Source organism: Lygodium microphyllum, chromosome 22 (genome assembly GCF_053477565.2).
Source record: "Lygodium microphyllum isolate KBCC chromosome 22, Lygodium_microphyllum_v1.1.10, whole genome shotgun sequence".
Classification (NCBI taxonomy): Eukaryota; Viridiplantae; Streptophyta; class Polypodiopsida; order Schizaeales; family Lygodiaceae; genus Lygodium; species Lygodium microphyllum.
This window is the reverse complement of record NC_141156.1, coordinates 57,306,426-57,322,696: the sequence shown is the minus strand read 5'-3', so window position 1 is coordinate 57,322,696 and position 16,271 is coordinate 57,306,426. Positions and strand designations below refer to the sequence as shown.

The 16,271-nt window shown below is 44.6% G+C and overlaps 2 protein-coding genes across 3 annotated transcripts in view; one reads left to right on the top strand and one right to left on the bottom strand.

The window, feature by feature from the left end:
- Positions 1–16,271, top strand: part of LOC148017183 (histone-lysine N-methyltransferase ATX4-like) — a 131,945-nt gene that overhangs the window by 65,806 nt on the left and 49,868 nt on the right. The window lies entirely within an intron of this gene.
- Positions 98–6,803, bottom strand: LOC148017184 (E3 ubiquitin-protein ligase At1g63170-like). The gene is made up of 2 exons (XM_087662353.1): positions 6,736–6,803; positions 98–686 (listed from the first exon to the last, which is right to left on the bottom strand). Exons 1-2 carry the CDS (start codon positions 6,801–6,803, stop codon positions 98–100), a joined length of 657 nt encoding a protein of 218 aa, XP_087518479.1.

Genomic DNA, 16,271 nt, shown 5'->3' with positions numbered 1-16,271 from the left:
AGTATCATGGGGCAAAAAGCCTCGGTTTGTGACATATGTGCCATCAAATCAGGTCCCATAACCCTTGTGTTCCAGTTGCTTCTAGGTTGAGCAGCATTCATGACTGAATTTTTTCAGCAGCATGCCTTGCCACAGATGTTGATACATCTGTGTCTCCATCTCCAGTCTTACACCCTTGAACAGAAGATTTGCAGAGGGGACAGGAAGCATTTATTTTTAACCACTGATCAACACACTCCACATGAAAATGGTGGGAACATGGTAATCCTCGTAGCTGTGCGTTGTCCTTGTAGCGGCCCAGGCAGATACAACATGCCGCATCATCCCCTGCTATTACCCTCTCATTCTCTGTTCCTGCTGCCATCACACCACCTTCACTTGAGCTATCACTATCTGATCCATTGTAGCTGCTTTTCTCTCGCTGAAACGGTATCCTCTTGCTCCTGAACTTGTAAATGGGCAAAGAGGCAATAACATCGGCAGAAGCTCCCCTCCCTTCCATGTGACTTTCACAGAAACCGAGGAGGGAAATCACGCAAGGAAGGCAACAGCACACGAGCACGAATGGCATTGCATAGCTGATGCAGCTTAGGGCCAAGAGTGCTACACACAATCTGTAAAGCTTTGGGCTTTCTTCAGTAGAGGAGGGTCTTCCAAACACCCAGACAACGGGCTTCCATCTTATCCTGCACCTTCTTGTACTTTGGGACACACAATTTCTTCACTGCTTTGCATCAGATCTTCAAGTCTCTTTTTTTTTTTTTTTCTTCCTTTGGTGTTTTGAGATCATCTTCTTCCCTGGTTGCACACCAAAAACATGGAGCCCCAAGAGGAATACCAAGGAAAAGGGAATTCTCTTGCAAGAAAATCTATCTTGTAACATCAACAAGCTTTTTTATTAAGTTTTATATGATCACAATGAAGAAAAGAACACCAGGCACAACAAATCTTCATGCAGCATCATGTAGATCTCCCACGGATTTGATAGAATCAACCATATTTTTCAACATCTTCACAAAATCCATCAATAGAACAAAGAAAGCAAAGGAATACACCATCTTGGAATGGAAATACATCACATATTATTCATCTTCAATGTCTTCATAGTTCTCTCTCTCAATCTCTCATATACAATCATATTGTTTTGATAGAATTGACTATCTGTGACTCTCTCTCTCTCCCTCTATCAATAGTACATCATCTCCTCACTACAATCACTCAAAAATAACCCTCAATAATCCTTCTTAGGTCGTGGATGCACCTCCCAAGAGGTATGCCTGATATGAAGAGTCACCAGAGCCACTACAGAATCTTTTCATAGCTCACCACTGTCACTTTACTCCAGTCTTTACTTGAGTCTGCAACAGCTACTTCTTTGACTTCTTTTAGCTCTTTTGCACTTGTATTCACCTCTTTCCAAGGCTAGAAAACTTTCCTAAGCTACACTCTTATCCAACAGAACACATACATAAGTATACAGAAGGTCTACAGAAGCTCAACGGAGAGTTACAGAAGGTCAACAGAAAGCATCAGAACCACATAACTCATACCAAAACCATTCCAAACCATAAAAAATCACTCAATAAGCTTTCAAACAATCTCAAACCCTATCAATCAATACTCCATCCTTCCTTATAGAGAGAAAACAAAACAAAACAGAAGCTCAACATAAGCTATCAGGACCAAACAGAACATATCAGAACATCATCAGAACTTCACATCTCTACTAATAAACATCATGAGCTTAATAAAACCATTCCAACCTATCCAAAACACTCTCAAATCTCTTCCAAACTAATCAATCATTTCATAAAATCAACCATTCAGCTCTCAAAAACAACAAAAATCAGCCAAAAAAATAGGTCATTTCAACACTCAACATATCCCAACACTTAATAAGGAAGCGTCCTCACGACCCAGGAAAAAGGGGAATACAAGTTCATTTAAGAGCTCAACTTTGATCTTCAATAAATTTTCAAAAACAGTCCATCCAACCACGACCCCAACTTATAATCTGTATCTGATATAAAGAATACAACGAAAGGAAAATCCTTTATACATTAATACTTCTTATCAAAACTGGAAATCACAACAAACTTGTCAAGGATATAAGAGGTTTCTTCTTCTGCATCAGCATCTTCAACTATCCAACTAGCAACACCATCACCGCAATTCTCCAAAATGTAGCTCGCACGAAAGCAAATCGAATAGACAACCACCACGATCGTATTACATAAATTAACCCACAATACAAACTCTACACACAACACAACCATCTGAATGACTCCTCCAAAAAGAGAGTTTTATCATTAAAAATCATCCACAATACATGGCAAAGGTATCAATGAAGATGATCCCTCTTAAAAGATTAGTGATTTCGAAAACGATCCATGGACAAGGATTCATCTACAAATGTCTTGGGAGGATTCTAAAAAAACTGAAGGCAGCACATCCCTTCCAATAAGACAAGGTATTTGCTAGGCAAACGGAGGGCATGAAAGTACAAGACATCCAGTTGCTGGGAATCAATGCTTACATTGACATTCATGCACAACTTTGGAATAGGCTTTGAATCATTATGAGAATGCCTATGCATATACGCCAGGTACCAAGTAAAATGAGCAGTTAAGCGCACAGAAGGATCTGCAGACTGGGAATATTATTGAGAAAAATGCAGATAATTCGGATAAGCCTGACTAGCACTTATCCATTCTCCTCGGATCAATGGCCAATTGATTTGAGATTCAGTAAGGGAATCATTTGAACTCCAGCCTCTTTTTCGAAGAATCTTCTGATCAAAACCTGGATACCCACTAACCAACTGAGGAGGATTAGGAATAAGTGTTAGGAGACGGAAGAGAGACTAATGAAAGAGGATGAAGCAATGGATAGGCAAAATCATAAAATGAAGAATGGATTAAAGATGAATTTGCTGAAAATTGAGGAGATTCTGTTAAGAAAGGCGTTAAAAGATAAGCAGGAAAGGTTGATAGAATGTCAGGGGATGGGGAAGGACAAGGATCAGGAGGTAGAAAAACTCGATCTTCAATAAAAGAACAATGAGTAAATATAGGAATTTGAGGAGATCCTTGAGGTTGGAAAAGAAGGGGTAAAATAACATTTGGGTTAGATTGAAAAAGGGAAATATAAGCATAATACCTATGAGCCATTTGTTGATAATGAGTTAGGCAAGGTAAGGACGGACCTAAAGCTGATCTTTGATGATAGGCTTCAAAGAAAGAAGTATCAAATGGGGGTTGGTTGGAGAGATAGGCTAAAAGATCCACCCTCAGTTGGTTAATGTTTTGAGCATGAGCTGAAGCTTTGACCTGACGGTGATTCAAAATGACAGCATCAACCATAGTGTGCCATGAAAACTCAGGACACTCAGCCACCTTTGAAGAATATCCCTGGAACATCTCATCAATCCTTAACTCCAAATGTCGGACATACAAAGAAGCTTGCAATACCACATCTCCGACATACCAAGCGAGATCTTCATCATCTGGAATCAGTAAATCACCCCTCAAATACATATAGGACAGAAGCATCGTATCTGGAGTGACAGAGTCTTCAAAAACCATCCTCACTACTTCTATCAGCAAATCAGATGACCAGGCCCCACTCCATCCATCCTCTGGGATAGGTAAATCCATCGTGGAAAGCTTTATATAGAAGGCCAACTTTTCTTGTTGATAATGGACAAAAAAGGAATGATCTGGTGGAACATATTCTTGATACCGCTCAAAAGAAGACCATAACAAATCCATGCGAGATTGCAATCTTTCCACCTTGGCCTGAAATAAGGGACATAATGTAGCCTGTCTCTAAAGAGCTGCCAAGTCTGCAGGGGATAAAAGAGAAACTGGTTGCACAGGACTCTGTGTATTAGACCGAGACTGAGCCAACTGATCTTTGAGTTGCTGGATTTGAGCATTGCTCTGGTCTAAGATAGCTGTGGTGGATTTAAACTTCTCTGCTTGGGCAGCTATCACCTCCTTCATCTCTTGACTCTCCTTCAGTAACTTATCCCTCTCCTCTGTTACAGCAACCACTTGAGACCTAGCTTCTGCCAACTCAGCTTTCAACTTAGAGATTTCAGCTTTCTGAGTATCCACAAGCTTCATCTGCTGCTCCATTTGCGTACAAAGGTCAGAGAATTTCTCCTGAGCAGAGGCTAACTCAGTATTGGTCTTATTCAATTCCTCCTTAGACTGCTGAACTTCATCATAAAATGAAGAATATAATTGTTGGATATAGGCAGTCATCGAAAGTTCAATAGAACTCTGGATATCCTTGCACAGGAACGGAATAGCATCTCCTGTTACCAGGCGGTGAACAGAAGGAATAGTAAGTTCTAACATCCCGTCTCTATGGGCTCTGAAAACATTTGGCGTCTGAAGGAATGTAGGCAAGGTGCTGTAAGACTGGGCAGGAATTGTCACTGGAACTGGAGGAGGAATAGGCACTGAATCAGTCATCCTCTTGAGGCGTTTTCTCTGAATGACAAGGGGAGAAGGAGAATCATCATCCTCAATTATCACATCATCATCTTCATTATGAGGCGGAGGAGGAACTGCTGGAGGATCAATTGGAGGTAAAGGAACTTCCTTTGCAGGGGCAGCATGTAGCAAGAAGACATAGAGGAAGGAGCCAAATGTAACATTAGTCACATTTCCTTGGGTAGCTCGGATAAAGTGGTGATCCATCTTAGAGAGGAGGTAGGTACTCCAATCAATAGTTATGCCTTTCAAAATCATTCGTGAAGTTGTAAACAACTCCTTGGAAAGATAATGAGATGGGGATTTTGCAGGCATGAACCTGTCCTGAAGGAATTAGCATAGTTGTTTCCATATGGGATTGGAAATCATGGAGATACCCACTCCTGACGCGGTAATGACCTTCTTCAGATTAAGAACATCTTGAGTTTGCTTGTGCAACAGCTTCAAAATATCGCCATTGGTGAATAATTGTCTGGCAGCAGGGATAGACTCCCCACGATATGGCAGACCAAGAGCCTTGCCTAGACTCTTCAGTGTCAGAAGAACAGTAGTGCCACGAACTGGACCAGAACTCTTACTGTAAGAGGTTAAAAACTCCTCACAAATGGTAGGATCATCTGGAACCAGTGGGAAAGAAAGGCTCACGAACTTGGACAAGCCCGCTTTAGCGACAACGTCCGAATCGAGTAACAAAGAATAATCATGTAAAGCCAAAGGACCATACTGAATCGGGGGAGGAGTACGAGAGGGCGCCATTCAGATGGTTACACACACACACACCACAAACACAGACAAACAAAGAGAATGCCTGCAAAGCAACATACAAAAACCAAGGATAAGATATCAACCAGGGTGATAAAACGTGACTCGACCAACTATCCCCAAGCAAACCACAGCCTAAAAAAAAATCAACACGACCTCTACACATATGCGACTGAAAGCTTCATGCTATGCAACATGCAAACACCCAAATCCCCGTATTAGGCAATAAAAGGAAAAAAAAACTTCACACCGTACCCTTAACCGTAACAAAGAAACTGAACCAAAACATAACAACAACCCACACATATGATGACCACAACTGTGATAATCAGGTTTGACCATGGAGACAACTCCGAAGACTTCGCGTACCCATTCCACGAAACGAGTTCATTAAAAAGGGGAAATAAGTGCAGTGAGGGGGAATTAATTTAATGAAAGGTTCATTTTATGAATTATTAGGAAATGGGTGAATTTTTAATTAAGTGATAAACTATAATAAGAAAACGACGGTTCCTTCTTAAAATTTTAATTACAAATTATTAGGTTGGAGCGGTGCATTAATCCGAATCTCGGACTTCGATACCCAGATTGGGTCTCTAAATGCAAATTCATTTATTAAAAATTAAGGTAATGTGGAGCGCTTTTTTGCCAGCGCGTGCTTTTGTGACGGCTGGTTCATTTTTATTAAAAATATTAAGGTGTCTCTGAAGCGCACTTAGCGCGTGCTAAGTGAACGGCGGGTTGATTTTAATTAGAAAAAGGTGTCTTTGGTGCGAACGTGCGTACCATGGTGGTGTTTAGGATTCATGTTAAAAATTAAGCGTGAATTTTGGGGTAGCGGAAAAAATAAAAAATATAAAAGGAAAAATACATGGAAGTGGGTGTATGTGTATGCAATGAATGCGCACTTCTCAATCCCAAAATGTAGGTCAGCAATCCAAAAAGAACCAAGGTATCAGGATTTTTTTAGATTTTTTAGCTTGTGTTTGGAATTAAAGAGGATTTTTCATGAATTTAGCATTTAATGAAGCATTTTTTTTTCATAAAATAATAATAAAATAAAATGGCACAGTAATTTCAACTTAGGAAATATTCCAAAAATAAGCAAAAAAATTGATGGAATTTTCAGGAATTTTTTTGCAATTAAATTGCTATTTTTACAAATTTTAATGAATTTTTTTCTCATTTTGTGTGTATGTTTAAAAGATAATTTACTTCTAAAATTTTCTGAAATTTTTTCGGAGATTTTCAGGTTGGAAAAATATTGCAATTTACTGCAGAAATTTTGGAATTTTTAAAAAGATTTTTCTGTAATTTTTTGAATTTTTAGTTGATTTTTAATGAAATTTTTAATGTTTAAATGTATTGTTAAGGTTTTTCGGGTTTTGAAAATTAAAAATCTGGGAAATACCCAGGAATGAATTGCGTGATAGCTGCGTGTGAACAGCCGGCTGCACACCACCGCACGGACCAGCTAACGTGCGTCCCACCGCGTGAATAGCCACTAACGGACTGCCGCACCCGTACACGAACAACCATGCGCGCACACACATCGTGTGTGGGACAGGGGGCGGAGAAGGGGTTTTGCAGGGTGGTGCGTGTTTCTGCGGTTTTCGTCTTGGAGGGCGCGATAGGGGGTTACGGGAAAGAGGGTGAGAAGGGGGGCTGAAGAGGGGGTTTCTGCAGGGTGGGAGTGTGTGGGGGTGAATGGATGGGACTGGGGGCTTATGGGGGGTGGGAGGTGGGTTGGTGGGGGTGGGAACTGGGGCTTGTGGGTGGGTAAGGGGGGTTGTGGGGTGGAATGCGTGGCTGGGAATGGAGGGCGGCTACTGGCGAGGGTGATGAGGCAGGTGGCGACGGCCGTCACAGGAGCACCAGGCGGGCGGGCTTCCATAGGCTCGAGCGACAGGGCGCAGCGAGGGTGGCGGCAGAGGGCGTGAGGGCCCAGGCAGGGGCCAGGCGGGCGAGATGGCGGGCACACGAGGGGAAGGCGGGGCGTACCAGGGCCACCAGGGAGGCGGTGTGGCGACGTGGTGGGGAGGACGGGCAGGCCCAGGCTTAGGCGCGTCGGCGACCAGGGCGGGGGCGGCGTTCTCAGGCACAGGCGGGAGAGGAGGGAGGGAGAAGAGGAGGAGGAGGGAGGAAGACGGAGATGGAGAAGAGGAGGGAACGCAGGGGGGAGAGGGAGAGGGAGGTGGTTGGGGGGGGAAGGGTGTCGGGGAGAGAGAAAGGGGGGGTCGGGGGTGAGAGGGGAGGGTGCCCATGGAGGGTGGGGAGGGGGGGAATAGGTGCCCATGGGGGGAGGGGATAATAAATGGGGGTTTTTTTTGTTTTAAAAAAAAATAAATTAAAGAAAAAAAGTAAAGAAAAGAAAGGTGTGCCCCCGTCCCGCGCGCGTGCGCGGGGCGGGGTAAAAAAATTTGCCGTGACGGGATCGAAAAGGTGCCGAGATGTCAGTACGGGGCGCGCGGACCCGACCGGGACGTGTGGAGACGCGTAAAATCGAAAACGGGCGCGTTTACGCGCGAGACGAGGCGCACGAGACACGGAAAAACAAGGAAAAATTAATATCGCGCAATTCGGGCATCGAAACGAAAGGACGTAAAAACAAAAATTGTGCAAGACGACAAGGGGAAGACCAAGGAAACGTGCAACAGGGGTTCTGGGGGAAAGACAAGGCGTTCACATGCAAAAAAACACGAAAAACGTGTCCAAAACGAGGTGCAGGAAGAAGGAAAAATGTGCAGAAAGACGTGCTCGACAATCCTATCACATCAAAACATGGTTCCGACTGAGATAAGACGCGTTCACATGGGAAAAACCCAAAAAATAGACCCGAAAATGGAATCGGAAATTAATATTGGACGAACTTCTTGTCGGAATGATATGCAGTAAAAAAGAAAAATGTTCGCAGGAAGGGGTAGCACAGGGTTGGCATGTTAGAACGCAGTTCCGGCTGAAGTAGGAGGGGTTCACATGCGAAAAATACCAAAAAAACACCCGAAAACTCATATAAAAACTAATAATTAAAAATCCAGAAGTCGAAAGAGGGTGGAGGAAAAAGGAAAAAGGTGGGGGAAGGCACATGGACACGGTGTCAAATCAAATTGGAAGTCTGATGCAAACAGAGCAGGTTCACATAGAAAAATGTCAAAAAGACGTACGAAAAAGTCTCGAGAAACCGCAAAAATTAACATTGGACAAACCGTGTATCAAAATGACACGGAGTAAAAAGGAAAAATGTCAGGGAGAAAGTGGTTGGCAGGGCTATGACGTCAGATCATGGTTCCGAAGCAAGCAAAGCGCATTCACATGAAAAACTGGCGAATTTGCGCAAAATGCGTCAAAAATTAATAACTCGAGAACCGTGCACCGGAACATGGGTAGGTAAAAAGGACAAATGGTTAGTTCAAAGGGATGAACAGGGCTATAAGGTTGGATGTGGGTTTCGGTGAACGTAGGGTGTGTGCACATAGCAGGACATCAAAATCAGGGAATGAAGGAAAACTGCAAGGGAACAGCCGCGAGGGTGGGTGAAAAATGAACGGGTGGGTAGGGAAGAGACCCCATCAGGGTAAAAGCAAGTCATGGCATAGAGGCATTAGCAGGTTGAGGCATATGTAGAGGGGTATGCAATGTAGACGCGCAGGGACGCGTCCCCACACTTAAAACCTTAACGGACAGGGTTAACCGAGCAACAGGGACCTAGTACCACACAACAGACCAATCACGAACGTCCCCACACTTAAAACCTGATCGTCACTGAGAAACAAAAGGTGTAGGGTTAGAAAAACTTGGCCCATGTTGTCGAGAATCAAGGTTGACTGTCGATGGCACGTCCTGTGTTGTTGTCGGCTGCAGGAGGTACCAAGGTATCTTCACAGCACACATCCTTCATGGCAGGGACCACGCGGCAGCACCCAGGGAGGTAGCTGGTTGAAGGAATCGTAGGAAATTTGTCGATGGTAAAAGGAATGTTGCACTCAACGCACAATCACTCATATGGAATGAAAAAGCAGTCACTCGCCCCATGACTAATATCACTCGATGAATAATGATTGAAACCCATATCTCATACCCAGTTTAGAAATCGACAAGGGGAATGGTGCAGAGGGAGTATGCCAGGGTGCACAGTTGATGGTGCATTAGTGCGTCCAACCCGTCTGGCATAGATGCAAGCAGGAAGGCAAGGGAGCCATACAGTGCAGTGTACAGAACAGGGTGACGTGTCTTGTGATGACGGTAAAAATCCACCCCGTGGGTGCATAAGAAAACGAGAAGTTACCTTACTCCAAAGGTCGTAACGTCCCTCAATCCTCACCTCTCGGTAATTGATTGAAGAAACTCCAGTCACACTTAGCCCACCCTCTGTCTCACGCTCTGTTGAAAGATACAGGAGGACAGCCATGTCCTGAAACCCATTGATGTAATCCTCACGGTCACTTGTGCAAAGTTTGTATGCCTTGTGCGCATTTGATGGTGCAACTGTGCATCCCGCCCTGTGCCGGCATACGGTACGAGAAGGAAGGCCAGGGAGCCTTATGGTGCAGTGCACAGAAACAGATCGTGCTTTGTGCATTGAGAGGCCCTTCCCGTGCGTGCAACACTTCATTCACACTTCTCACCTCTCATTTGATTTGAAGGGAAAGACTGGTCACTCGCCCCACCCTCTGTCTCACACTTTGATAGATACAGAGGGCAACCATACTCACTTCCCCATCTGGTTAGGATGAAAGCTCGTGTCACTCGATTGTTTGTCGATGAAGATCGCGTCGTCAGTTGTTGAAGAGGCATACCCAGGGAGGTAGCCATCAGATCGAACGTTGTGTTACATAGGATATGTCGTCTGCTAGAGGACAGTTAGACGCTTTGCAGAGAGACCCAGGACACAGCGTACCAAGGGAGGTAGCTTCCGAACTGGATCCTGGGGATGTCAATTGATGAATCCACTTTCTGGACTGCTAGGTGTTGCCACCTTTTCCACAGCCAGCTTCTCGCCCAAGGGTGTTTGCCACCTTTTCTTGGAACGAGACCTGCTATGACAGGGAATTTCTTCCTTTTCTCCCATAACAGTTTTGTTTTTTTTGTTTTCTTTTTTCTTGTTTTTTTTTTCCCTTTTCTTTTCTCCTATTCTCGAGGGTGTCTCCACCTTTTCTCGAAGAATAGGTCGGCATGACAGGGACCGAAGTTCTTTTCTCCCATGATTGATATGTATTTTTCTTTTTTTTTGTTTTTCTCATTTTTTTAAAAAAAATTAGGAAATGAATGGTAGAAAGACCATATGTCAGAACCAACCTCGCCATTGTCGCTGGTGGAAAATAGAGGATAAGAGATCAGGGTTGGAAGGTGGGGTTGAGGGGACAGAGGGTTGTGTCCATCTCATCAGGAGTGTGCTACGCCAACGGGGGAAAGGATCAGGTGACCGTGATTGTCAAGATCCCCAAGGAGGAAAGTACTTCTTCAGGCAATATCCATTGATTAGGAAGGGATCATTAGAGGCATCAACGGTCTGCACTTGGACAGAGCCATTAGGGTTGACAGCAAGTACCTTATATGGGCCCATCCACCGCTGTTGGAGCTTGCCAGGAAACTTGCCAAATCGTGAATCATAGGCTAGGATCAAATCATCTTCCTTGAACTCCTTGTGCTTGATGAAGCTGTCACGGTAAGCCTTACGGCGAGCTTGCGTGGCTTCCATGTACTGTAGAGCCATCCTGCGAGTTTCGTCCAAACATTCCAAGTGCAAGAGACGGCGTTGCAGTGAATTATCGTCCCCCAAACGCTTTTTGATAGCCACTAAAAAAGAGGGCAATTCCAGTTCAACAGGGAAAACAGCTTCTGTACCATACACCAGCTGGAAGGGTGTCTGTCCTGTAGCTGCTTTATGGGAGGTTCTGTACGCCCAGAGGGCCTCTGTAAGTCGATCATCCCAATCACGACGATGTACGGCAATTGTTCTTGTCAGAATCGAGTAGAGGATGCGATTCGTGACTTGGACTTGGCCGTTGGCTCTGGGGTAATAAGGAGTGGACTTGCGATGGCAGATCTTATACAACTCCGTCAACTCTTCCATGACTTTATTAATGAAATGAGTGCCTTTGTCACTTACCAGCTCCAGGGGACTGCCAAAACGGGTGATGATATTCTCGTACATGAACAGGGCCACACTGTTACCATCGTCCCGCTTTAGGGCTTTAGCTTCACACCACATAGTAACATAATCCGTACATACCAAGATGTATCTGTTCTGCTTCCTTCTAGTAGGAGGATCGATTGGGCCGACAAAGTCGATCCCCCACTTCTTAAACGGCTTCAAAGGAAGAATAAGTCCTTTCACGTCTGCTTTGTTCATCAGGAAGGACAGGGCCTCGTGATCCACATAAAATTTAAAGTGGGTAGACAGGAGGTAGTGGCGAAACTTCTCTAGGACAAACACCATTGCCAAGCACTCCAGCTCTGTCACTGTATAGTTCCGCTCTCTACCAGTGACTTTTCGGCTTGCGTAGTAGATGGGCTGATCCAGCTTCGAGGAGCCCTTCTGACATAGGACATCACCTAGCCCTTCAATGGATGCATCAATGTGTACATGAAACTCCTTCGTCCAATCAAGAGGCTGTAAAATAGGTGCCTCAATCAGACACTGCTTCAGAGTGTTGAAGGCTGTGTCACATTCTTCCGTCCAAATAAACTCTGCATCTTTTCTCAGAAGCTTGTGCAAGGAGGTTGCCTTTGTTGCAAAATGAGCTATGAACCTTCTGTAGTAACCCACATGGCCTAGAAATCCCCTCAACTGTTTGAGGTTGGTGGGTGCTGTCAGAGCTGCAATCTTTTCGATCTTTGCAGGGTCTGTTGATATCCCTTGTGCAGAGACAATGTGGCCCAACAGAACTCCAGAAGAGACCCCAAAACTGCATTTGTCGGGGTTGAGGGAAATCCCATATTCCCGGCATCGGTCAAAGCATTGTTCCAAATGTCCGCAGTGTTCACGGATCAAACTATAGACATAGAAGTTATCCAAATATACCTCAATAAAGTTGTGCAGATGATTTTGGAATGCGGCCATCATGACTCGCTGGAAGATAGCAGGGGTATTGCAGAGCCCAAACGGCATCACTCGGTAAGTATAGGTCCCCCATTTTGTGGTGAAGGTTGTTTTGGATTGGTCTTCTTCTGCTATTTGCACTTGGTTATATCCGCTGAATCCATCCAGAAGGGAATAAAGCTCATGTCCTGCCACTGTGTCCAACAGTTGGTCTCTGAAAGGGATAGGAAAGTGATCCTTCTTCGTCTTGGAATTCAACTTGCGGAAATCCACACATATACGAAGCTTGCCATTCTTCTTGGGTACAACCACGATGGGTGAGACCCATTCACTATTTGCCACTGGATAGATGAACTCAGCTTCCAGAAGCTTCAGCAGCTCTGCTTTCACCAATGTGGAATTATTCGGGTTCATTCGCCTCTGTCGTTGCCGTACTGGCTTGGCATAAGGCTCCAAGTCAATATGATGCTGACATATTGTGGGATCAATCCCCTCTAGGTCTTTGTAGGACCATGCAAACACGTCCAAATTCTCTTTCAACAAGTTGTACAAAGTTGACAACTCCTCTTCTGGTAGGCTGCTACTCACCTTCAAGTGGCGTTCAGTGCCATCTGCATCCATAAAAGTTAACTGCCTTTCACCTTCTACTTCACGGATGAAGGTCCCACGGACTGCTTCTGGGTACAGATCCGACTCCTTCAAGGGGGTGGTGTCCTCTTTTGATGTCTCACTAGAATCAACTTCCTCTTTTGGTGGAGACTTAGGTTGCTCCTTGAGAAATTGAAATAGGATTAGAGCCGTTTCGGGTTTGGTTTCACGATTAGTTACCTCTTGGCTTGAAGACTCATCGTCTGATGGCGTGTCCAGAAACATCACATAACAGGGACCCTCTGATGCCTGTTGGAATTGTGAGACTGGTGTTTGTTGGCATGGTGTATCATCATCATCTTTTCTTGGCAAGGATGGTTGAGGACAGCATGAACCATTGCTGAAAGACGGCTTGGCCTTCTTTAACCATTTCTTATAAAGATTTTGCATATGAGAAAATCCATTTACCAACCCAGATGGTACCATCGCCATTCTGTCCCACAGCATGTGCTCGTCTGCTTCTGATGCTTCTGGAACTTCTTTTTCATATGTATCCTCTTCGGGTGGGATAGACTCTTCCGCCTTGCGTTCATAACCTTCTTCTTCAATATCATCTCCATCCTCTTCGGTCTCTGTCTCTGTCTCTGTCTCTGTCTCTGTAGGAGCTCTGTAAGAGAAGAACAGGTTCTCTGTTTCATCTTCTGCCTCTGTCTTTGGCTTTGCTATGGCCATGTAATAGGGAGAGCAGAACATCCATGCTTCTATCTCACTGACAGAAGTGATTTCGGAAATCGTTCCTGGTTCAGGCAGGAAGTATTCACCCGTTGATAATGGCTTTGCATCTTTTGGGAGTTGGCTTACAGTATCCACTGTTAAGGAACGTGCCACTGTTTTCTTGGGAAGGATCTGTTTGACAGCATCTTCGTCTGCTGATGTTCCATCTGTAGCCTCATTAGGGGAGTCAGAAGATAATTCCAAGGAGGTGGATCCATATCCTTTTTGAGCACCATATAGCTTCAGCACTACTTTGTTGGGTCCTCTACCCAAGGTCAAGGTTCCTTTGAACCAATCCGTCCTTGCTCTGCCTTCAAAAAGCCATGGTCTACCCAGTAATAGGGGGTAGGATGTACCATAAGAGTTTGGCTTCACCACCAGATAGGTTAGCCAATAATCTTTTCCAGCCACTAGTCTTCACATATGGGAGAATGCCCAAAGACTTGATTCTGCTCTGGTCCGCGAGTCTGATGAGCCATTGGGTTGGTTGTACACCTTGTAGGTCTAGATCCTTCATTGTCGCATCCGTCATAATGTTCACTGATGACCCACCATCAATCAGTGCATTTGCAATAAAGTAGCCTTCTATCCACATGCCAGTCTCTGGGGTACCCGGATCTAGGAAGGCGTTAGCCACATCCACTTCTTTTACAGGCTCTGGAGCTTTGTTGGACTTTGTTCCTATTGAGAGAGCAATCCTTAAGCCACGTCTTCTTGTCAGTATACTTTTGAACCTTTTTCGACAACTGGGAGACAACATCAATAATTGTCGGAATGTGAGGTTTGGTTTAAAGGTATCTAGATCTCTAACCAGATCGTATTCCTTAATAGGATCCACTGACTTCTCTAACCGGTTAGGGAATGGGGCAACACCCATTTTCATTTTCCTTTTTTCTTCCAATAGGGGCATCATGGGGACTTCTTCTGCCACTTGTGGCACTTCCTTCTCTTCTATCTCCTGGACCTCTGGTCCTGTCTCTGGAACTGTCTTTGTGACTTTCTGTGGCACTGTGGTGCTCTGTACGGCACTGTCAGGCTCTGTTCTGTTCTGTTGTTCTAGTGGAAGATTAAACTTCACTGTTCTAGGAGGAGGATTATTTTCTTTTTGGATAGGTGGTTCCTTCTTCTTTGCACGCGTGATGGCAGCAACTTCCAATTCCACTAAATTGGAGGTAGGCTCTTGGGCCTTTGGCCGGATTATCAGTAGCATTGTTTTTCACTGGGGCTGGACTTGGACAGTCTTTTGCAGTGTGGCCTTCTCCTTTGAATGGATTGCATAAGGGCTTGTAATCCACTGACCTTCTGGGATTTGGATAATTTGGTGAAATGTGTCCCTTTTCTCCGCATCTGTAACACTCCATTCTGATCTCTGACCACCGCCAGACTGTCTTCCTCTATAACTTTGAGAGGGAAACCTCCTTGGACCGAAATTAGGACCAAACTCTCTAGGCTTGGGTCCAATATCCTGTGTTGTCATTTTGGATTCCAGCAAGTTGAATCTTGCATCTTCTTCCTTCCTTCTCGTATCATGCATCTCCTTCAGAGAGCAAATATCCTCTGTATGGTTCTTCCGCAAACAGTAGGAACAGAAGGCTCCAGGAATGGTTGGTTTTTGTGTACATTCAGTGGCTAAATGGCCTGCTTGATGATACTTACCACACCAAGTATTTGACCGCATCATATCTCTTCCTGCTCCTGCAACGTTGGATATGCTAGCGGTATTCACTTTCAGTGTCTGTAGCTGCTCTGTAATCACATCCATAAACTCCTTTTTGATATTTGCAACTGAGTTGGATAAATAATCATTCAAGCTTTCTCCTCCTGAGGTACTGGCAGTAGGGTTTTGAGGAGTCTCTGTAATCACTGCATAAACAGGTTGGGCTGGTGCAGAGGGGTCTCTGTTCTGATTCTTATTCAGAGCTCCTGTTTGAACTGTTGGGTGTTGGCTCCAGTTCGTAGGGTTCCACTATTGCTGCTGATTTGGTATTGGGGAAATTGGTTGAGACCATTGTTGTTGTGGTTGAACCATCATTTGAGGCATTGATTGTGGTCACTGTGGATTTGGTGCATTGTAGTGTGATAGTGAGGGCATTTGTTGGCAGGGGTAGGGGACTGTCCCTGGGACTGCATTTGGTGGATACATCATTCTTGGCATCAGAGGAGGTAGGACTCCTCTTCCTGGATTCATCGTCAATCTAGCTTCCACTTCATCGTACAGTCTTGCACATTCTGTTGCAGCTTGCAGTTTGACTGGTCTTTACAGCTCCACAAACTTACGGACTTCTGGTTGTAATCCCCTGAGAAACACCCCCTTCTGAATGCCATCATCTAGATTATGGTTAGTCCATCTCTTGAGGATGGATTCCATTCGTGAGATATAAGCTTTTACTCTTTCTCTAGAGGACTGACTTAAATTCATAAATTCCTCTCGCATCCGCTCTTCAAAACCTTCACGCTTGAATTTAGTGAGGAAGGCCAACTTCAGGTCGTCCCATGTGCCAAAAGTTCTTGCTGCTTGTCTCTCATACCATTGAAACGTCGTGCCCTTGAAAGTGGCGGGGAATATTGCCAATCAATACTCAGGGTTTGTGGCATTGTTAGCC

What these genes read in the sequence shown, in the direction of transcription:
- LOC148017184 (XM_087662353.1), bottom strand. Translation starts at nt 6,803, where the DNA reads ATGGTTGTTCGTGTACGGGTGCGGCAGTCCGTTAGTGGCTATTCACGC. An exon ending in GGTGGGACGCACGTTAGCTG is followed by an intron (nt 687 to 6,735) that starts GTCCGTGCGGTG and finishes AAGAAGGTGCAG; the next exon opens with GATAAGATGGAAGCCCGTTG.